The sequence below is a fragment of the Phacochoerus africanus genome, chromosome 14 (genome assembly GCF_016906955.1).
Source record: "Phacochoerus africanus isolate WHEZ1 chromosome 14, ROS_Pafr_v1, whole genome shotgun sequence".
Taxonomy (NCBI): Eukaryota; Metazoa; Chordata; class Mammalia; order Artiodactyla; family Suidae; genus Phacochoerus; species Phacochoerus africanus.
The window spans coordinates 34,448,180-34,470,344 of record NC_062557.1 but is presented as its reverse complement, the minus strand read 5'-3'; the positions used below and the strand labels follow the sequence as shown (position 1 = coordinate 34,470,344).

At 50.2% G+C, this 22,165-nt stretch overlaps 1 protein-coding gene across 2 annotated transcripts in view; it reads left to right on the top strand.

Moving 5' to 3' along the window:
- RNF43 (ring finger protein 43) overlaps positions 1-22,165 on the top strand; it is a 62,520-nt gene that overhangs the window by 27,762 nt on the left and 12,593 nt on the right. Inside the window, exons 1-2 of one of the 2 annotated variants that reach the window (XM_047758007.1) lie at positions 13,823-13,903; positions 17,009-17,131. In XM_047758007.1, the coding sequence (XP_047613963.1) occupies positions 13,895-13,903; positions 17,009-17,131 (132 nt within the window). In that variant the 5' untranslated portion in view covers positions 13,823-13,894. Of the gene's footprint in view, positions 1-13,822; positions 13,904-17,008; positions 17,132-22,165 lie in introns of those variants that run through there. The other variant, XM_047758006.1, reaches the window with a different exon arrangement.

Below are 22,165 nucleotides of genomic sequence, written 5' to 3'. Positions count from 1 at the left end.
GAGGAAGAGTTGATACACCTGTGGTTGGTGATTCAGACCTCGGTGCCACATTATATGGCACCATGAAGCTACCTTATGTTCCAGCCATCCCGTGGTGGCTGATGTCATATAATTACCCATTTGCTAACTGGGCCAAGAGGAAATGGACTGGATGAAAGCCAGAGTAAGGTATAGTTACCTCTTAGCTGAGCCCCATTCAGAACCTATGAAGCCAAATTGCTTTTGGGGACTCCTTTCTGTACCAGTGAATCGATTGTCATTGTCAACCTAAGAGTGGTTGACTTGTAGAGGTATCCTGCCTTTTTGCTTGCCTCTTCCTAAGTCAAATGTGTCCTCATCCAAGTGTATTCAAATGAGCCCCTGTGGCTCACACAAGTTGCCAAATTATGGTATCTCAAGCAGGAGCAGGGTCCAGACAATTCCTCTTGGCTGAACTGGGACTGAACTTAATCTTTGACTGACTCAGCTTCTCTGTTAAAGTTGTTTGAAGTTCTGATACCCTGCCAGAGATTGTCTCTAAAGAGTTCTCAGTGTGAAGAATGAATCACACATGAATGGAATCTCGGGAGACGAAAAGCTCAGGCTTTCCGAATTAATTCAGCACACGGTAATTGATTGCCTGTCGTGTCAGGGCACCGCGTTACGCGCGATATTGAGAAACCCCTGACCTCCATGGTGAAGATAAGAACATAAAGCAGAAGGGGAAAAGTGCCTTAAAAAATACAAATGAGTTGATTGGCATATTTCAGATGAAGGAGAGACTCTTCATGAAAGAGGTGGCATAGGGAACGGGCCCTTGAAGGATAAGTAGGATTTTTTTTTTTTTTTTTTAAGTGACAGGATGGGAGTAAGAGGCATTCCAAGAGAATGTTAGAGCATAGTGAGTAATACCGTTTGTACAAGTAGTGTGATACGTTTAGGGGAGAAGTGGAGATAAAGCTGAAAACGGGGAAGGAAAGAGGAAGGAATTAGTACCTTTGGAGCGCCTACTGGGTGCAGGAATGGCTGGTACTTTAAGTGTGTTATTTCATTTAATCTCTACAATGACCTTCTTGGGTGAGTGGTGCCCACCCACATTTTTTTAACCATAAGGAAACCAAGACTCAAGAGGTTGGGCCACCTCTCAAAGTCACACACATCTTGTGATAGAGTTGAAATGTGAAACCAAGGTGTCTGATTCCAAAGCCAGTGCAGAGCCCTGATTTGATAGGTTAAGGAGTTTGAGTTGAATTCAGAAGGCAGTGGAGAGTCATTGCTGGTATTTGAACGGGATAATGATATGATCAGCGCTGTCTTTAGGAGCTTGTTCTTGCAGAGATATTTAGAGAGATTTAGTGTGGGGGGAGACTGGAGACTAGTTGGAAGTCTGTTGTAATTGCTCAGACTCCAGAGATATAGAGAAGGAAGCTTTCCTAAGATGAATTTAAGTGATGGGATACAGTGAGGAAGAATCATAGTGACTCCGAGTTGCTCAGCCTGGATCTCTAGGAAACTATTGGTGCCAGTAACAAAAATGGGTTAAGGTAAAAGGGGTTATTGGTTTAGGGTGGAGCACAGGGTGAAGGTGGTACATAGGTTTGGTATATTTGAGTTTGAGGTACCAGTTAAAGACGACAAAGAAATAATGCCCAGTAGGCCTTTTGAAAGTGCAAGAGAATTTGACTTTAGAGACAAATTTGGAATTATCATTGACGATAAGAGTGCCAGAGAGAGATGACAGAAATCAGAGACTGTATCCTTCTATTTATTTATTTATTTATTTTTAGGGCCACACCTGCAGCATATGGAAGGTTGCAGGCTAGGGGTCGCATCAGAGCTACAGCTGCCAGCCTACGCCACAGCCACAGCAATGTGGGATCGGAGCTGCATCAGCAACCTACACCACAGCTCACGGCAATGCGGGATCCTAACCCACTGAGCGAGGCCAGGGATTGAACCCACAACCTCATGGTTGCTAGTTGGATTCGTTTCCACTGCACCAGGGCTGGAACTCCAGATATCCTTATATTTAAATGAGGGGAAGAAAAAGGAAGAAGCAACAAATGAGGGGCAATCAGAGAAGTGGAAGGACTAAATTGCATTATGTCTCAAACAGCAGGTGAAGAGTGGCAAGAATGGGTATTCAGCAGATGAGAAGGAACCTAGGGCTGCGTGTCATACTTCAGCATCTGTCCCTTTTCTTAGGAAATAACCGGCACCACTAAAATTCAGATGTGTCTCCCCCCCCCCCCCCCCCCGCTTTCAACTCTGTTATGGAAGGAATTGGGCAATCGAGAACTGTCTATTAAAGATGTGTTTGGCCATCCCATTTTTAATTTAAGCTAGTGCACACTCTCAATCTTTGTGCGAGCAAAAGAAAGTGAAACATTTCAAGTCTTGCCCTAAATCATTGGAGGTTTTGTTTCCAAGAGGGCTCTTCTAATTTTGGTACTTCTGGAGTTCACATCGTGGCTCAATGGTTAAGGAATCCGACTAGGAACCATGAGGTTTCGGGTTTGATCCCTGGCCTCGCTCAGTGGGTTAAGGATCCGGCATTGCCGTGAGCTGTGGTGTAGGTTGCAGACCCTGGCTCGGATCCCGTGTTGTTGTGGCTGTGGCATAGGCCAGCGGCTACAGGTCTGATTAGACCCCTAGCCTGGGAACCTCCATATGCTGCGGGAGTGGCCCTAGGAAAGACAAAAAAAAAAAAAAAAAATTTGGTGCTTCTGTTCTTTTACTCTGCGATTCTTCCTGCGGGCCCTCAAGTCTCCTTTCAGTATATTTAGTACATGAAGTCCACACTCAGCATTCGGGAGTCCTGGTTGCAGGCCCAGTATGCATTGCGTTGTCTCTTCCAAGGAATTTGTGCACTTTGCTAACATAAAATGCAACATCAAAGCTGAAGAATGGTCTTAATTTAGGGCGAAGGGTTCCATTAGCAGAGTTAAAATAAAAAGGACAAAGGGTAATGTTGCTTTGTACCCTGATAACAGTGTACAAGTCAAAAGTGCAGCTATTGATCCTCACTGCACGGTGAACTCTCAACCTAGGAATTTGGCTCCCTCCCTAACTCTCTAAGTACTTCCTTCACCCACAAAGTCTGATGATGGCATCTCCCAAATTTCCTGACAAATGCAAACAGGAACTTCTATTCAGCAGAGCTAACCTGATAACTGAGAAGCTTTCTCTTCCATTTATCAGCCTGTTGATTATCTTTTGGTATCTTTTACCATCTGTGCTTATTAGCAAGAAAGCTGAAGAGGTTTGGGCAGTTAGGAAGTAACAAAGGATTCAGAGTTCACAAAGGACAGGTTAAGGGCTGTGTGGAATATTTGAACACACAACCACCTCTGGCGTGAGGTAGCCCACCTCCATCCTCAGGGCCAGAATAGGCTGGGATCTGACCAGGCTGCTGGGAAGGCTGAAGCAAAGGAAGGGTGACGATATCGAAGCGTTCCTCAACCGAAGTCTTTACACTCTGGGCTTCAGGAAGTTCCTGTGTGGTGCAGGGTTAAGGATCCTGCATTGCTGCAGCTGTGCCATGGGTTCGATCCCTGGCCCAGGAACTTCCACCTGCCATGGGTGCAGCCCCCCCCCCCAAATAAATAAGTAAACTCTGGGCTTCAGACACATCAACTTTATAGGGTATAAAGATGATAGAAAGGAAATATAATTCATCTCTCATTCTATTTTATAAAGGTAAGGGAAAAGACCCACTCCGAAAAAATATGGAATACTGTTGGGAGTAAATCAACTCTGAATTTTTCCATGCAGATCACTGGTCCAAGTCCTCATAAAATCTTGGTAGGGGCTGAAGTTCACCCGAGACACCCAGCCAACACGATGGCCTAAAGCCAGTGGTGGGCAAGAGTTTCTTTGAATTTATAGGGATGATGGGTAAGTGAAATTGTTTTACAAGTCTGTAAATGGCTCCTGCCCAGGAGGAGCCCCCCCCCCCATCAGATCTATGAGATAGACTAAAGGACAAGAGAGTGACAGAAGAGTACTTCCAAGAGCGACCTAGCAAGAGTAGGCTGGTCTACCCATTTGTTCCATGGTCTCCGGTATGTCTGTGCCGTGCTCCATGAATTTTCAATCCCGGTGTGTTGTTTCGCAAAGGGCCTTAGGACTCTTGTGCATGAGCAGGTGTCTGCATGACTGTCAGGTTTTAGTCTCGAGATCAGGAACTATTCCCTTTTTTTTTGGCAGAGAAATGCATTGAGTATTATGCTTGACTCTGCACATTGATACTGAGGCAAGACAGTGAAGTATCTGGGGATGGGTGCTTAAGCAGGAAGTTATTCCTGAAAGAAGTGAGTTTTGTTCAGGGTTATGGAGAAGCTTTAGGCATCATATAAAAGGGAAGGAGGAGAACTCTTCTTTGCTAAGAGGCCAAAATACTACAAAGCTGACTCAAACTTATAGGGAATATAAAGATTTCTGAAGAGAAAGCCAAAATCTGAAAATAACCATATCCTGATCAGATGACAAGGCAACCACCAAACATATCTAAACCCTGTTTATTAAAACAGAAAATTCAACATACATTTTTTTTTTCTCAACCTCTGCCATACACCTGCCATTGTGCTAAGGGATGAATAAGACCCAGTCCCTGACTTGAAGGTGCGCAGGAGCTACTTGACGTGAAGGAGGAAAGGACTAGTGTTTTGTTGGACATCTATTAAGAACCAGGTCTTCTGCTGGAGGAAATGGGTAGGAGGGTGGGTCAGAAACCCTGTGGAAGGTGGAACACTGGTACGACTAACTGTGAGAGGTAAGCGTCACTTGGGAATTTGAGAATCTGTCACTTTAGGAGACTATATGGGAGAAAGCATTTAATCTGGGGGACTGGAGCCTGGTGAGAGGACCGAAGAAGGACCCAGTTTGGGGAGCCTAGGAGGTCAAGGGCAAAAAGGGGTGGGGAGCTGGAGGGCTTAGAGCTTGGAGTCTTTGGCTCACAGGGGGAAGGAAGGTGCCCCCCCCTTTTTTCTCTAGAGCTGAGGAAATAGGGGAAAGTTTCATGGCAAGAGACAGTAAAAGGAATGTAGCAGCGAACCACCTACTCTCCCATCTTTTCCATTTCCTGTAAAAGATTTAAGAGCAAAAGCAGTGATTTTTTTTTTTTTTGGCTTCATTCTCTTTAACACCTAGAACTCTGCCATAAGCGGCCACTTAGGTATCTTCCTTTTTAGTTCCTAGGAGCTCCAGAGATGCTGCTCTTAGGAATGACTAAAATATTCAGAGGATGGAAATACCAACTGGCCCCAGTGCCAAAATATCCAGGCACCGTCCGCAGAGACCCAGTGAAATGCTGAGCCCGAATGGCAGTCCCTCCTAGGCTCTCGCAACACATGTCTTCCTTTTTCTTTTATCCCCTGCCTAGAAGACTGCATGGTGGGTCAGAATAAAAATCCACCCTCTTGTTGCATCTAGGCCGCTGCCAGCAGTCTGTTTGCCTTGTTCTTTGCTGGCAAATCATTAAACACTCCCCCTAAAGCAGGCCTCTTCCCCAGGGCCACCCCATGAACGGGGGTTCAGAGCTGTGGTCAAAGGGCTGTCAGCAGTCAGCCTGGAGCCCTTGGGCTGCCTCCAACACAAGCCTCTCCTGACTGTTGCCTCTTCTGAACAGAAGCCTCCTTGGCCTGATCTCAAACCCCAATGGCTTCTGAGGAGAGACTGGGCATCTATGTTGGCTGTGGCTTGAAATCATTTTGTCCTCCTCCTGATGTCATTTCTAAGCACAGCTGCCCCTGTCTTCCCTCCATTGTTTCTTCATGGAAGCACAGGCCCATGCCCCGTGTCTTTTCCTCTTTGCCATGTAAATGGAATAGTGTATGTTCCTGCCCAGGAGCTGGGGATTGGGATCAGTCAGGCAAACTCCATAGCTTCACCCCGTCCCCACTCACATTGTGACAGTTAAGTCCTGAGCATAGACTTGGTTGAGCTGGCCCCTTTAGATGCCATATCTGCCCTCAAAGGGCTTCTAAGACAGCGGTGTGGAGCAGAGTTTGCAGGGCAGCCTCTGAGCAGGAGACTGAGCCCAAAAGACATGGAGTGTGTGTGTGTGTGTGTGTGTGTGTGTGTGTGTGTGTGTGTGTAGCAACCAGATTAATTTAGCCATTTCACACTCTTGCACTGAAATCACCACACTTAGCAATGCTTGAGTAGCTCTGCTGGTAACCGTGATACGCCTCTGGCACATTTAAATAAATAATCTGACTTCCTCAAGCTTCATTTCTTTGGTCATTTTCAAAAGGATTGTCTGGTTTTAGTCTTGGGCCTTTTAAGCATTAAAATCTTCATCTAAATAATTACTTAAAGACAAGCACTCCTTGTTTATGGCAGGTTTCTCAGTTCCTACCGTCTCCGGCATGAGTTTGGCTAGAATGAGAATAGCCGAGTAATGAAGCAGACTGTGTCACGGCTGCTTGCAAATAGCACAGTGGGTTAAGTGAGTAAACTTACCTCTTTGTGGTAAGAGTTAGGGTCATTCCTGGGAAGAACCCTGTCCAAAGCTTCCTTAGACCCTTATCCTGGAAATGTGAGGGACAGTATTACTCCTGCGACACTGCCACCCATGTCAAGACCTCACCCTTGCTGTGGGGGACCTCTTTGAACAAGACCCGGCCAAATAGGGATCTCAAATGATGCCTCCTATGGGATGGAGGTGAGCGGGGGTGGCAGAATCTCCCCATGACAATGGTCACCCTCTGAGTGGCAGAACTCAGCTGACATTTCGGGACTTCTTGGTAGGATTCTTAGCAGTTTGAGGCAGGTGAATTCCCCACCTGATGGAGGATAAGTGTCCCAGTCACATGACTTGGGTCTTGACCTTCGTGGGCCTCAGAGCCTTGGCGTTCTATTTTATAGCCTTCCTTCCAAAGCTCACTGGTGCAAATAACATGGTATTCGATGGGCTCCCTCTCCCTGGCTCCTAACCTCATGCGTAGCTGGAGGGGATTCTGGACTGAGTCAGGACAAACCCTGTTTCTATATGGGAATATAATGGACAAAAACTCTACCTCTTGGGTGGTTGAGATTTTTCTCCTCTCTGTCTGGTTACTGCTCAATAAGGTTGTCCTCTGATTTCTTTTTATCTCAAAAGCAACTAAGATAGTTAGCTCCTCCTTCTTTCTCCGCCCACTCTTCTTCCTGCTCATGACTCTGCCTATGACCCTGTGAGAGCGTGGGGTCAAGAAAGTCACACCATGGGGCCATTGTAGGCTTAAGAGGTCCAGTTACATCAAGGGGCTTGGACATGATCTGAGACAAGGAGAGACGAATTTTTATCTTGAAGAATGAAGGCTCTACTGCGGGGCAAGGCAGCGAGGGAGATGACAGCCTGGGTCTGAGCTCCCGTGCCCTCCAATTTCAGGACACACCTTTCTCATTCGAGACCACATGGACTATTCACTGGGAGAGCATGTCTGAGCAGCGTCTGGGTCTGGGTTCCTTGTTGTGGCTAGAAGAGATGAGATAAGCCCAAGGGGAGAAAAAGGAAGCTGAAGGTGCTGAGCAGAGAGAGCCTGGGCCCAGGGGGGGAAAGGAGCAGATGGACCTGGCTCCTGTCTTGTAGCTAAGAATGACTCAAGTTTGAAAATTCTAGAAATGTGGGTCCTGAAGCCCTCCGTCCGGCATCATAGTACTTGGCTGATGGTGGTTGTGCCAAATGATACTTCCCAGCACATTGACCTGGAGGAGGCGTGGCCAAGTAGTCAGGGACCTCAGGTGGTACCTCCGATAGGACGGGTTGAATTTAGGAGACCTCAGCCTCCTTTACCAACCTCCCCATGTAACCATGACCCATCTGTAACGTGAGGCTCACATTTCCTCCTCTGCATAGAGCAAGTTTTGAAGATCCATCCTCTATAGGTCTAGACCAGCTGTTAGTGATTCCTCTTTTATAACATGTATGGCAGCTGGATGCAAATTGAGTTTAATTCATTCTTTCACCAAATACGAAGAGCCTCAATCTGCAAATCCCCGGACTGGACCTTTAGTGGGCTCAGCTCCTCCCTTAGTCACCTGCCTTCTCTTGGAGGCTGGTGCATCCTTTCAGCTCTTCTCTTGTCAGCCTCCTTCCTCACCAGCACCTCTGCCCCCAAGAAGGTTTTCTGGATCAAGTAGGAAATACTGGAGGCCTCGGCCATCCATCCTCTCTCTGCTGGTCCCTTTCAATCAAGGTCATGCTGCCCTCATCCCACCAATCTTCGGTAGTTCAAAAAACCTACACAGGAACCTAAGCAGGAATATGTTTTCCTTGTAAATGTAATAGCATTTTAACAAAGCAGATACAGGGAAGGTCCTCTCAACAATTCCCTAGCCTCCCAATTTAATTTATTAGGAAGCTTAGCCATGCCAAAGAGGTAGAGATGCAGGCTAAGGTATGGATGGGAATGAGGCCTCAAAGTTGCACATCCAAGCCTAAACAATTGCCATTAAGGTCTAACCTGCAGAGGAGTTCCCGTCGTGGCGCAGCAGAGAAGAATCTGACTAGGAACCATGAGGTTGCAAGTTCGATCCCTGGCCTTGCTCAGTGGTTAAGGATCCAGCGTTGTGGTGAGCTGTGGTGTAGGTTGCAGACGTTGCTCGGATCTGGCGTGGCTGTGGTTGTGGCATAGGCCGGCAGCTACAGCTCCAATTCGACCCCTAGCCTGGGAACCTCCATAGGGAGGTTCTGTGGGTGCAGTCCTGAAAAGAAAAAAAAAAAAAAAAAAGATCTAATCTGCAAATGTGAGCATTGACCTCTTTAAGTAAAGGGCAAGATGACCAAACTGGGCCTCAGAGACTATTCTGGTGCTGGGAGCCAGAAATAGCATGCCAATCTGTTCTTTCCCAGCCCCCTCCAGTTGCAGGAACTTGACTTTATGATGCTGGTGTGTCCTACCGCCTGAGATAAAAGTCAGGTGGTTCCAAGTTCAGGTCATGGAGGTTGCACAGGAGAGGGTGATTATAAAATCTGAAAAGAGGAAATGGGGAGAAGGTGCCTTTGATGCCTGGCCAATTTTCCTGATTACAAAGGCAAAATTGTAGCAGGCAGTAAAGTTACCTGTCCAAGGCCTGGGTGAAGGTCTGTATGTGGAATCAGAGAACTAGGAGATTATTGCAGCAGAGCTGGGTGGGGAGGAGGGTGGCTGGGAACCAGGAGACAGTAAAGAATTGCTCGCAAAAGCACACGCCCCAAGAGGAGGAGATGCCACGGATAAAGTAAGACCAGCATTAGGTTCGGGGCTCAGTTGAGCCCTGGAATGCCCTTTGTGAGGAGGTAATGAGATCACATGGCCTCGTTCATGGGAAGGAGGCGGGCTGAGAACTGGAAGAGCTTGTTCAGTGGGGTTTGGAGGGCTGAACACAGGAGGGAAGTGACCGTGGATAATGAGCTGTCCCGGTCTGTGCCCCTTGGCACGCTGGCATTCAGAGGCACTGTGATGATCGATCGCCAGGGAAGAAGTGGAGAGGGCTCTGTCCCTTCCAGGAATACGGAGGGATTTTATTATTGCAGATGTGATCACGAGAACAACTACTGTGTAATGAACACTTACTGAGCTTGTCAGGCTCCATGCTAGGCACTCAAGGTCCCTTATCCCCAGGCTTCACAATAATCCGGAGACCTTTTAATTCCATTCTGAAGATGAGGAATATGAGGCTCAGCAAAGCTATGTAACAACCTGCCCCAGGTCACACAGGTAAATGGGGGGGGGTGGCGGGGGGCGGTATTGGAAACTTAGGTCTGTTTGTTTGAGGAGGGAAGGCAAAAATCAGAACAAATAAGTTTGAGAAGGACAGAGACATAGAGAACAGACTCGAGAGTACGAAACACATACCTCTAAAGACCTACATCTTTTTAAATTCATTTTATTTAATTAAGGAGGTTATTAATTAATGGAGGTTCCCAGGCTAGGGGTCCAATCAGAGCTGTAGCCACTGGTCTACACCACAGCCACAGCAACACGGGATCCGAGCCACGTCTGCAACCTACACCACAGCTCAGGGCAATGCCGGATCCCTAACCCACTGAGCAAGGCCAGGGATTGAACCCACAACCTCATGATTCCTAGTCGGATTCATTAACCACTGTGCCATGACGGGAACTCCATCTTTTTTATTTTTTATTTTTATTTTTATGGCCACACTTATGGCATATGGACGTTCTTAGGCCAGGGACTGAATCTAAGCCACACCTGTGGCAATACTGGATCCTTAACCCGCTGCTCCACAGTGGGAACTCCAAGCCCTACATCTTTACCTTAGGTGTTTAGAATGTGTGTGCAAAGCTGAGTTCTCAGCCAGAGTGTCCTGGACCCTAAGGGCAAGTCCTCTTAATTTGCTTCTCACAGAAGCATCTGGGACTGGGGGCGGGGCGGGTCACATCTGCCGACCTTCCAAGAAGATGCAAATAACTGGTCCTTACGCCCACCAAGTTTCCAGTGCCCCCACCCCCACCCCCACCCCACTCTCCCCAAGTCCTCCAAGCCCACTTCTCTTGGCCCTCCCCAGGTGTCACTGAGGACAGGTGGCCAATGTAGAAATCTGTGTTTGCATCTTTATTAGTAGGAGAACTTGCATCCCAAGCAAGCAGATGTATTTAGATGTTTTCTTCTCAGGAGCCCTCTTCCCAGCTGAAAATTCCCTGGAGGAGGAGGACGCCACAGCCCCTGTGTTATACTGCCCTGCTAGGGATGAACAGCACCCTGGTCGAATGGCCTTCTCTTGGCTTCTGTTTTTAATCTGGTGATGCGTCCTTGAGAAACTCACTGTAAAAGGCTCGAACCAGACAAGAGTGTGGTGAGCATGGGTGTCATGCCACAGATAGGACTATACCAGAAAGACCCTGCTGCTGTCTTTTCTTTTTTGGCTGTTATTTGTGGCATATGGAAGGTCCCGGGCCAGGGACCGAACCCATATCACAGCAACGATCCAAGTTGCTGAAATGACCGTGCTGGATCCTTAATCTTGCTGAGCCACAAGAGAACGCCTGTGTTCTTTTTATCCAAGTAAACCTGACTTCAAGGTCCTATCCAACTAGGTGGATAGAAATTTCTTTTCATGGGAACTCCCCTCATAGAGCAGCCAAGACTGAGCTACCTTAGTCTCGTTCACACAGGTCACCACAAACATGCCCAATGTCCAAGTGCAAGTGTTTCCTTGAAACTTAGGTGGGCAAAGCAACGTTGCCAGGGTCCAGCCCTTGGGGTCCCCCCCTCCTGGAGCGCAGACTGCAGAATCCCACAACTGGACGCATCTCCCGCCCCCCTTCCCCCTCAGGATTCCAGGGGCTCGGATGACCTGCCACCCCCACCCCAGCCCCCACTGACACACTCCTTTCTGCCTTTAGGACACTCGCATTCCCGCCAAGACAGGTCTTTAGCAACATTTGCTTTTGGCAAATGCCCCTGAATCAAGGAAGTAGAAGGTGAGCTTCTCGGAATGGGAGGAGAGCAAAGACAGGAACAACATATAAGTAGCTTTCGTTCTTTTTTTTTTTTTCCTTCCACAATAGCACGAGAGAAAACTCAATATCTCCACATATTATCCTATGATCGAAGTACTCAAAGCAAAGCACCAAAGTCTCTCTTTACCGGCTCTTTCATTCCTCTCCCCAAACCACCATTATCAGGATGTTGGTGTGCATGGTGTTGTCTCCATAGGTAACTCTCAGTTAACTGGCTGCAGACATTCAACATTTAATTTAAAAATCTGAAGTTCCCGTCGTGGCTCAGTGGTTAATGAATTCAACTAGGAACCATGAGGTTGCGGGTTCGATCCCTGGCCTTGCTAGGTGGGTTAGGGATCCGGCGTTGCCCTAAGCTGTGGTGTAGGTTGCAGACGCAGCTCGGATCCCGCGTTGCTGTGGCTGTGGTGTAGGCGTGTAGGCGGCAGCAACAGCTCCGATTCGACCCCTAGCCTGGGAACCTCCATATGCTGCAGGAGCAGCCCTAGAAAAGACAAGAAAAAAAAATTTTAAAATCTCTGTAGCAGGCACGGGGTAGAGGGGTCAGTCACAGCCTGGGGGAGACAGATGTCTGCAGACAACTAAGATACCCTGGGGTGAGTCTGGGGCTGTGGAAATGCTGCGCACTCGGGGGACCTGGAGGAGCAATTTCTTCCCTCTCCTGATGGAGCAGCAAGCGCCAAAAACGTTTGGGGACATGGAACGAGTTATTTCTGGAGCATGGGTTACCAGCAGGGAGGGGTATCAAGAGGGATGGTAAGCGTGAGGCCGGCCTGAGGGCCTGAGCTGGAGCAGGCAGAGCCTTGGAAGCTGTGTTTAAAAGTGCAGGCTTATGGAGTTCCCCTCGTGGCGCAGTGGTTAACGAATCCAACTAGGAATCATGAGGTTGCGGGTTCGATCCCTGGCCTTGCTCAGTGGGTTAAGGATCCGGCGTTGCCGTGAGCTGTGGTGTAGGTTGCAGACGCAGCTCAGATCCTGAGTCGCTGTGGCTCTGGTGTGGGTTGGCAGCTCCAGCTCCGATTGGACCCCTAGCCTGGGAACCTCCATATGCTGCAGGAGCTGCCCAAGAAATGGCAAAAAGACAAAATAAATAAATAAAATAAAAGTGCAGGCTTAGAGCTCTGAGGAGCCCTTTCTGAACCTAAAGAGGAGGAGTGACACGCCCTGTGGCCTCAGTAGAGAGCCCCGAGTGGGGTGAGCTCATCGAGTGGCAGAGCAGCGACGGCGGCCTGTGGTAGAGTGGCTGCGCTGGGAAGAGCAAAGGGACAAGTCAGAGACGTGTCCAGGAGCCAGACTTGTTAGGATTTGGGGTTTGTTGGGTGGTGGTGGTGGCGGGGGGTGAATTGAGGTCGGAGGAGACGAGGAAGACGACGTCTGACTGGGTAACAGGTGGAGAGCTGTTCTAGTCCCTCGGAGCGGGAACACGGGAGGAGCAGCTTTGAGGGATAAAATGATTAGTTCCGTGTGGAACACGCTGAGTTTGAGGGGTCTCGTTTAAGCTTCTTCAGGCAGAAACATCCAGGTCCTGCCTGGGGTCTGGAACGCAAGAGAGGGCTGGGCTGCACATTTGGAGTTAACCACCTCTGTGTGGGAGTGGCTGGGTCACCCAGGGGGACCGTGGAGAGTGAGAGGAGGGCCGAGGACAGAGTCCTGGATGTCACCACCAATGTCTCGGGGACTTGTCCTTGGGCCCGGGTGCTCTAGGAATGTGTAATTAGGAAGGCCTATTTTCTTAGTCTTGAATTGGGGGAAGTTTATCATGTTTCCAAAGTCAAATGGAGTGTGTTCTTAATTTTTTCTTTTTTTTTACTTTATCCTACATCTTTCCATTTCTTCTGCGTGATCCTGGGGATGCTACTTAACTATTCATTGCCTCAGTGTCCTCATTTTTTTTTTTGTCTTTTTAGGGCTGCACCCTCAGCATATGGAGGTTCCCAGGCTAGGGGTGGAATCAGAGCTACAGCTGCCGGCCTACACCACAGCCACAGCAACACAGGATCCAAGCTGCGTCTGTGACCTACACCACAGCTCACAGCAATGCCGGATCCTTAACCCACTTGAGCGAGGCCGAGGATCAAACCCACGTCCTTATGGATACTAGTCAGATGCGTTTCTGCTGAGCCGTGATGGGAACGCCAGTTTCCTCATTTTTAAAATGGAACAGTTACAGGGTTGCTCTGAGGATAAAAAGAGTTCCTGCACCAAAGTGCTTAGAACAATCGCTGCCCCCCCCACCCCATATTTGCTCCATAATTGTAAAGGGTCATCATCATATTTGCATGGCAATGTCAAGGTGACTATATGGTTCATTTGGATTCACTTGACTCCAGAGGGTGGAGTCAGACAGAGCTAGGTTCTACTCTTGTGTGACCTTAATTTCTCTGAGCCTCAAGCTTCTCTCTCTTCTTTAAGTGGGAATGATCACACCTACCTCACAGTGAGATACCATCTACAGGCTCTGGCATGCCAAAGGTATTTACTCATGGTTAACTTCCTCCCCTTCCTTCTTCCATGGTTGTTCGTTCGGGACTGGGGAAGTCTGGGGACTCTGACTGCATGTGTGTTCCCTCCTTCTCAGCATCCTCCTGCCATGTAGCTCTGCAGGTTCCCCTTGCAGAGGCCCGGGTAGGGGCAGCAGGGTGGTTAAAAATTTGCAAATCTGGGAGTGCCTGTTGTGGCTCAGCAGAAACAAACCCAAGTAGGATCCCTGAGGATGCGAGTTCAATCCCTGACCTCACTCAGTGGGTTAAGGAGCTGGCGTTGCCGTGAGCTGTGGTGTAGGTCACAGACGCGGCTCAGATCCTGTGTTGCTGTGGCTGTGGTGTAGACTGGCAGCTATAGCTCCGATTCAACCCCTAGCCTGGGTACTTGCATATGCTTCAGGTGCGGCCCTACAAAGCAAAAATAAAATAAAAGATAAAATAAAAATTTACAAATCCTTTTCTAAAGACTGCTCTTCTCCAAGGGACTCTCCCCTCTCTCAGTTGACCCTCTGGCCGGTGAGATGCATCCTGAGAAAGCTGGGCCAGGGGCAGGGAGGGGAGAAAGCGAAGCTGTAGGCGTCTGAGGTGCTGTGTGTTGTTCCTGAAGGAAGGGATCACGTCCTTCCTTCCCCTGGACCAGCTGACCTGGGACTCCTCACTGCACCGCCCGTCCTCTCTCACCACCAAGGAGATCCTTCTCAAATGCAAATCTGTGGTCCCTGCTCTCACTGGCCTCCCCAGCCTCCGCTCCAGCCTTCCCTCTAGGCCAGACCTAACTGCCTGCCGTCTCTCTAACCCCATTTCTGTGCCCCCACCTCCGCATAGGCTGCTTCCTCTGCCAGGAGAGGACCCTCCCCCTTGCCGCCGGTCCACTGGGTGAGCACATACCTTTTCAGTCCCCAAGGAAGCACTGAAGTCCCTTTGTCCTCCCTGCACAGGATTTGTAGTCACCCTCCTCCCCCCTCCCATAGGCCCCTGAACGAACACCCAGCATCATAACATAATACAGGGGATTTCCCCTGCGGCTCAGCAGAAATGAATCCAACTAGGATCCATGAGGATGCAGGTTCACTCCCTGGCCTCATGCAGTAGATTAAGGATCCAGTGTTGCTGTGAGCTGTGGTGTAGGCCAGCAACTGCAGCTCTGATTTGACCCCTAGCCTGGTAACTTCCACATGCCACACGTGCAGCCCTAAAAATCGAGAAAAAAAAAAAAAAGCCATCACAATATAGTGTTTGCCTGCTTGTCTCCTGAGCTCCTTTAAGGCAAGGAGCCTGTCTTAGTCACTGTCAAGTCCTCAAGGCCACGTACCAGGCCCGGCACCAAGGGGGCCTTCAGGGTTGGTGGAATGAAGAAGTGATAGGGCAGATGGACAGACTGATGGAGCTTGTGGAGACGGGGGCTCCAGCTTCAAACCTATGCCCCAGTCTTTTCCTGGGGGTTGGGGGCACCTATAACCTTCCTCCCACACTAAACTGGATCACAACCACACTAATAGCCCTTAATTTCTGGAAGCAAGAATGGAACTCCCTGCCACCTCAACACCCCCTGCCCACAGATTTGTATTCACAACGATACAATTCAAAGCCAGATAGTGCATGTTTATTGAGACCCTCCGAGGCCCAAGAGACTTCTGTGACACGGTGAGAGGAATCAAAAAGTGACTGTGCTTTTATTTTTATTATTTTTTTATTTCTATTTTTTGTCTTTTCATGACTGTGCCCACGGCATATGGATGTTCCTAGGCTAGGGGTCAAATAGGAGCTGCAGCTGCTGGCCTATGCCACAGCCACAGCAACGTAGGATCTGAGTCACATCTGTGACCTACACTGTAGCTCACGGCAACGCTGGATCCTTAACTCCTGAGCGAGGCCAGGGATTGAACCCACATTGTCATGGATACTAGTCAGGTTTGTAACCCGCTGAGCCACAACGGGAACTCCTGACTGTGCTTTTAAATCCATCATTGACCTTATCAGCTTCATCCCCATCTTCAGAAATTCCAAATTCCCTCTGGTTCCTCTGATGGTTCTTTCTGGAAGGCCTTTGGACTCAGCAGCAGTAGAGAGGGCGTCTTGGACAGCTCCCTAGTAAACATCCCTTTCTGGTCGGGACACATTGGGTTTCCCCTGGGTGGGAAAGCCCGACCTGCAGGATCATCCTTGGCCAAATAAGTCACACCGTGTTCTCCCAGCACTCTGGGAAAATTAGGTTCAAGTGGGAATTAAAATCAGCCTGAAGGAGAAGCGAGTGTACAGAGGGCAGTATCGTCCCTTGGATGAGGGGCTCCTCTGGGCTCTGTTGGCACATGTTGGGCCCACTTCCCCCTTAGTCGTGGCTCAGCGCTGGCCAGGCTGGAGGCTCAGGGTCTTGGACTGGACCTGCCATCCCTCAGAGCAGATGAGCTGAGCTGGCCCCACCCCTCTGCATCATCCCTGGGGAATCATGCTCTTCAAGGCTTATCTGTCAGCCACGCCTCATCCCCAAAGAGTTCTTCTCCTTGTCAGCACCCTGCTGAATCCCAGGATGGGCAGAGGGGGGTGTTGAGAGGAGCAAGACAGCACCAAGCGAGAAGACCCAAGAGAGATGGGAATCGCCATGGCAACTGCCGCCTGGCGACATCCCGAGGAGGCAGGAGGCACCTGTGGTACCCAGCTCTGCCCTGGGGGAGCAAGGAGGGAAGGCAAGATCCTGAAAGCACTGATATGGGCTCTCAACCTGGGATTTGGGGAGCAGAATCAGGAGGTGAGTGAGGCTGGGGCCAGGAGAAGAGCCCTTTGCTGCTGACCAGTTTGGAAAAGCGGGGCTCGGGGGTTGTTGGAACTGCTTTGTGGCAGGTTCTTCCTCTACGGCCCCTTTTGGACACCCCTCATTCCTATCCACCCCCGCCTCCATGTATCCTTGGCCCTAACGCCCCGGAAATGACAACTGGTGGTCCCTAGCTTACAGTGAGGCCACCTGAAGGCCGTTGTGGCACCAGGAGACCTGCCAGGCACCTGCATAGAACAGCGGGGAAGGGCTTGGTTCTCACAGCTACGCCTTCTGCTCCCTAGAGCCTCCCTAACCTGCTTCTCTCTCTCTCTCTTTCTGCAGTCCCACCCCCTGTACCTGTGCAACGCCAGCGATGATGACAATCTGGAGCCTGGATTCATCAGCATCGTCAAGCTGGAGAGTCCCCAGCGGGCCCCCCGCCCCTGCCTGTCACTGGCCAGCAAGGTACAGTCACACTTGACCCCCCACACTCACCCAGCCCCAGGCTGTGAAAGGCCCCCATGGTCTCTGTCTGCTTGTTTTCTTTCTTTCTTTCTTTTTTTTTTTTTGCCTTTTTCTAGGGCCGCTCTTGCGGCACAAGGAGGTTCCCAGGCTAGGGGTCGAATCGGAGCTGTTGCCACTGGCCTACACCAGAGCCACAGCAACGCAGGATCCGAGCCTCGTCTGCAACCTACACCACAGCTCACAGCAACACTGGATCCTTAACCCACTGAGCAAGGGCAGGGATCGAACCCGCAACCTCATGGTTCCTAGTCGGATTTGTTAACCACTGCACCATGATGGGAACTCCTGTCTGCTTGTCTTCTGAGTGGTGTGCGCAGTTCTGGTTTTTCTCACCCATGACTAGTCTGAGAGATGTGGAAACGGAGGCTTCCTTTCCCCACCAGCCATGTACCAGCAGATCCTTTTGGCTGTCCTCGAGGGCCTGTGCCGCACCCCAGCTTCTTCCCCATCACCTGGAAACTCCTACCCCTCTTGCCCTGCCCAGTATCAGAGCAGAGGGCGGAGAGGGGGGTCAGTGGAGGACTTTTCCATCTTTTAGAAATATGTACTGAGAACTATGCAAGAAGAGCAGAAGCAGAAGTCATCACCCCTACCCTTAGAACCCTCTGCCTCTGTGACTGCAGACCAGCGGCCCCACACTTCCACAGGGCACCATTGGCTGGAGGTGCCAGCAGCTGCCACCTTTCCACCATCGCGGAATCTCTGATTTGCCATGCGCCCCATGGGCCTGCTACCTCATAGGTCCTGTAAATGTTTGCATTCATGGCTCCTGCTTTAACATTAGTTACTATTTTCTTTGTGCTTACCATGTGCCAGGGGACATGGAGTAGATACTTTTTATACATTAAGTCTCATTTACTTTTCACAACGATCAGGAAAACTAGACCCTATTATTCTCTATTTGACGTACAAGACAAGGGAAGGTCAGAAATCTTAAGTACCCCGCCAGGCGACACAGCTAGGAGGGGACAGCGCTGAGATTTGAACCGAGCCTCGTCCTGTTCTCAAACCTGGGCTCTCCCTCTCTCTCTGCTCCCATTCTGGCTGGGAAAGCTGACATAGGTGAAAAGATTCTCATGGTGACCTAGGCCAGAGTAGAGCTAGATTGTGGGTGGCACAGCCAGCCAGACTTGGGGGTGAAAGAGGAGGGTGACCGGCCCACCCTGGGTGCCTGCTCCTTGTACTTGGGCTCAGGGCCCCCTGGAGATTTCCTGATCCTCCTGAGGGCTCTTTCCTGAGCCCCGAGTCTCAGGGAAACAGCCTGGTTCCCCCAGGGGGCGGGGATGTGGGCAGGACACTGATGCGGTGCCCACAGTTTAGGTGAAGAATTCTCCCAGCCTGGCTGTACTGAGGGAGGAGGGGGGACCCGGGGAGGTGAGAGGTGGCGGGGGTGGGGGGCAGGACACACCCGAGGGGCTGGAGAGTGGGGCGTCTCTGCAAGTCTGTGAGGGTTCCCGTGGCAGCAGAATTTGCTTGGGCTGAAGCTACCCTGCTCTGGCTCCCCCATTTCCCTTGCTTGACACGATTTGGACAAACGTCATTGGCGTCTTCCTTTGGTGGATGAGTGCCGGGGGTTAGGGCGTGTGAGTGTGGGTGTGAGTAGCGAGGTGGGGAAGGAGGGTTCAGAGCAGCTCTGCTGTCCCTCTGGAGCTGTGCATGATGTCGCGTGCATGTGGATGCCCGGCAGCCATCCGCATGTGTCCACCCAGCAGGTTTTCTTGCCCCCAGAAGACCACGCTCCCGTAGGAGAAATGAGCCATGTGCACAGACACTGGCTGACAGGAGCCTGTGGGCAGTGCTCTTCGAGGTACAGAATCAGCAGTGGCTCCACCGCTGTAAAATGGGACTTTTCCTACCCCCCCACCCACCACCCACCCTGTGATGAAGAGAACGTCTGTCAATACCAGGTAGTACCTGGGTTAAGCCAAACCCCAAACCAAAAAACCGTTAGGAGTTCAGAAGATGTGCCCTGGCCGCTCTCCTGTGACCTCTTTTCTTTCCGTGGTCACTGCCCGAGCTCCCTCCCCGCATCCCTCTGTGGGAACTGCTCTGGCCTGGAGCGCTCCTCCTTTGACCTGACCAAGTAGCTCCCCCGTGGGATCCCCGGGCCCAAAGGAGGTCTGTGAAGGTAGCAGTGTGGATCTCCCAGCTGCCTCCAATGCTGGAGACGTCCCACAGGCCCAACTAAACCATATATGTCTTTTTTTTTTTTTGTCTTTTGTTGTTGTTGTTATTGTTGTTGTTGTTGCTATTTCTTGGGCCGCTCCCGCGGCATATGGAGGTTCCCAGGCTAGGGGTTGAATCGGAGCTGTAGCCACCGGCCTACGCCAGAGCCACAGCAACTCGGGATCCGAGCCGCGGCTGCAACCTACACCACAGCTCACGGCAACGCCGGATCGTCAACCCACTGAGCAAGGGCAGGGACCGAACCCGCAACCTCATGGTTCCTAGTCGGATTCATTAACCACTGCGCCACGACGGGAACTCCCCATATATGTCTTTTTGCTTTTGGATGGCATTCTAACAGTTCAACATATTAATACAAGTTATCACATAGGATGGAGTTCCCGTCATGGCTCAGTGGTAACGAGTCCAACTCGTGTCCGTGAGGACATGAGTTCGATCCTTGGCCTCGCTCAGTGGGTTAAGGATCCGGCGTTATCATGAGCTGTGGTGTAGGTTACAGACATGGCTCAGATCTGGCATTGCTGTGGCTGTGGTGCAGGCCGGCAGCTGTATGTAGCTCCTATTTGACCCCTAGCCTGGGAACTTCCCTATGCAGCGGTGCAACCCTAAAAAGCTAAAAAAAAAAAAAAAAAAAGCCAAAAATGAAAACAAGTTATTCCATAAGAAAATGAACTGTGTGTTACAGGTGCAGTCAGTTTGGTGAAACATATTAAAGAATATGGCTCTTGGGGTATTCCCGTCGTGGCTCAGTGGTTAACGAATCCAACTAGGAACCACGAGGTTGCGGATTCGATCCCTGGCCTTGCTCAGTGGGTTAGGGATTTGGCATTGCTGTGAGCTGTGGTGTATGTCGCAGACGCAGCTTGGATCCCATGTTGCTGTGGCTCTGGTGTAGGTGGGCAGCTACAGCTCCGATTCGACCCCTCGCCTGGGAACCTCCATATGCCATGGGTGCGGCCCTGGAAAAAGACACAAAGACCAAAAAATAAATAAATAAATAAATAAATAAGAATATGGCTCATGGGAGGCGTAGGGGAAAGGTGGGTCTTTGGTGATGAAATCTGAAAACCACTGCCCTCAGTCAGCCTGTCGACCACAGTGGTGCCGCAGAGCAGGGGCTCTTGAGCCAGACAGCCCTGGGTCTGGAGCCTGGCTTCTTCACTGTCCTGAGTGTGACCTGGACATTTCACCTCAGCTCTCTGAGCCTGTTTCCTCATCTGCAAAAGAGGAACATTACCAAGGCTTGCATCATAGAGTCGAGATGAGGGTTGAGGAGACGGGGCAGATGGAGGCTCTCGGCCGTGTATGCTGAGCACACAGCAATCACTCAGTAAACAATTACAGTTATGGCTCTTGTCCTTGTCGTTGGCATCACAGCCTGTGCTTTCAAAGTCAACAAGGTTGGTCTTTTTCGTTTACTGTCGCCTCTCTCGATCTTCTCTGAAACCCTCACCATAATTCTTTTGGACTCTTTCATTCTTGCCAGCACCACCTCCTTCCTCCCCCGACTCAGCCACCCAGATGGGTTTCCATTTCTGTATTGGCTGTTCCGCAGCCATCTTCGTGATTACCTGGGCCCTTATCACCTCGTGCCTGGACTGGAGCAGTGGCCTTTGCCTGGTGGAAGGAGCTGGCTCTGGAGGCAAAAATAGGCACAAGCCCTGCCTCTCAGACCCTAGAGGCCACTCCCTGTTAACCAGCTAGTCGGAAGGCCAAAGTTTGGGGTGGGAATTCTGCCTCCGCTGCTGTGTGATCCTGGGCAAGTTGTTTGGTCTCTCCAAGTCTCGGTTTCCTCAATTCAAAAGTGGGGCTGATGACAGTCTTTATAGAGTCGTTGTAGGGAGTCAATGAAATCACCTATTGCAAAGCACCTAGTGATAGCGGCTCTAATAATAACTAACACTTAAGGAACACCTACTGTGTGCACCATTATAAGGCTTTACATGGATTAACTTATTTGGTCTCCAAACAGCCCTGTGAAGTAGGTCTTATTAGAACCCCTAGTATACAGAAAGGAAAATGAAGGCACAGAGCAGTTGGGTGACTTGCCCAAAGTCACAGTTGAGAGCAGATTTAGGACTCAGACCTAAGCAGTCTGGGCAGAGGGAGTCTCAGGAAAGGCTGTACCCCTTCTTCTCCCTCCTACCCTTGCTTTCAAGCCTAGATGATCCCACCTCTTCTACTGAAACTTCCCTAACTGGCTCGGCCCATCTAGGCAGAGGTGCCTTGGTTGGGGCGGGGGGGGGGGGGGCAGCAAGAAAGGAGGGGGAGCCAAGTGTCCTTCTTATCCCCATTCCCACTCTCAACCTCAGTTCACTTTTATCTGTTTTGTATTGAAGATTTGTATCAGCTTGTGTGCATGCATGTGTGTGTGTGTGTGTGGGGGTGACACAGGAATGGAGGGAAGGGCTTTCAGCATCGAGAAAAAGTTTGGAAATGACTGGTCTCCTTCATTCACTTGTACTCTAAAATGTTGTTATCAGCACTGTAATTTTGTGTATGGGCCTTGTCTCCACAGCTAGATTATGAGCTGTTCTGGAGGGCTTGGCCTTCCCTGGCTCAGTGCCCTGGGCACAGTGGGTGCTCAGCCAATCTCCAATGAGGAGGAGATACACAGCGGCTGTCACTGTGTCTGCAGAGGAAAACCTAAGGCGCAGGGAAGAGCAGAGCGGAGTGCAGAGGCCCTGGGATGCACTGGCTTCCGCGCAGCCGGCCTGGTGCTCTCAGAGGGCTGGCTGACTCTCTGGGTTGTCTTTCAAAATCCCGTTCTTCCAGTCTGGAGGACCT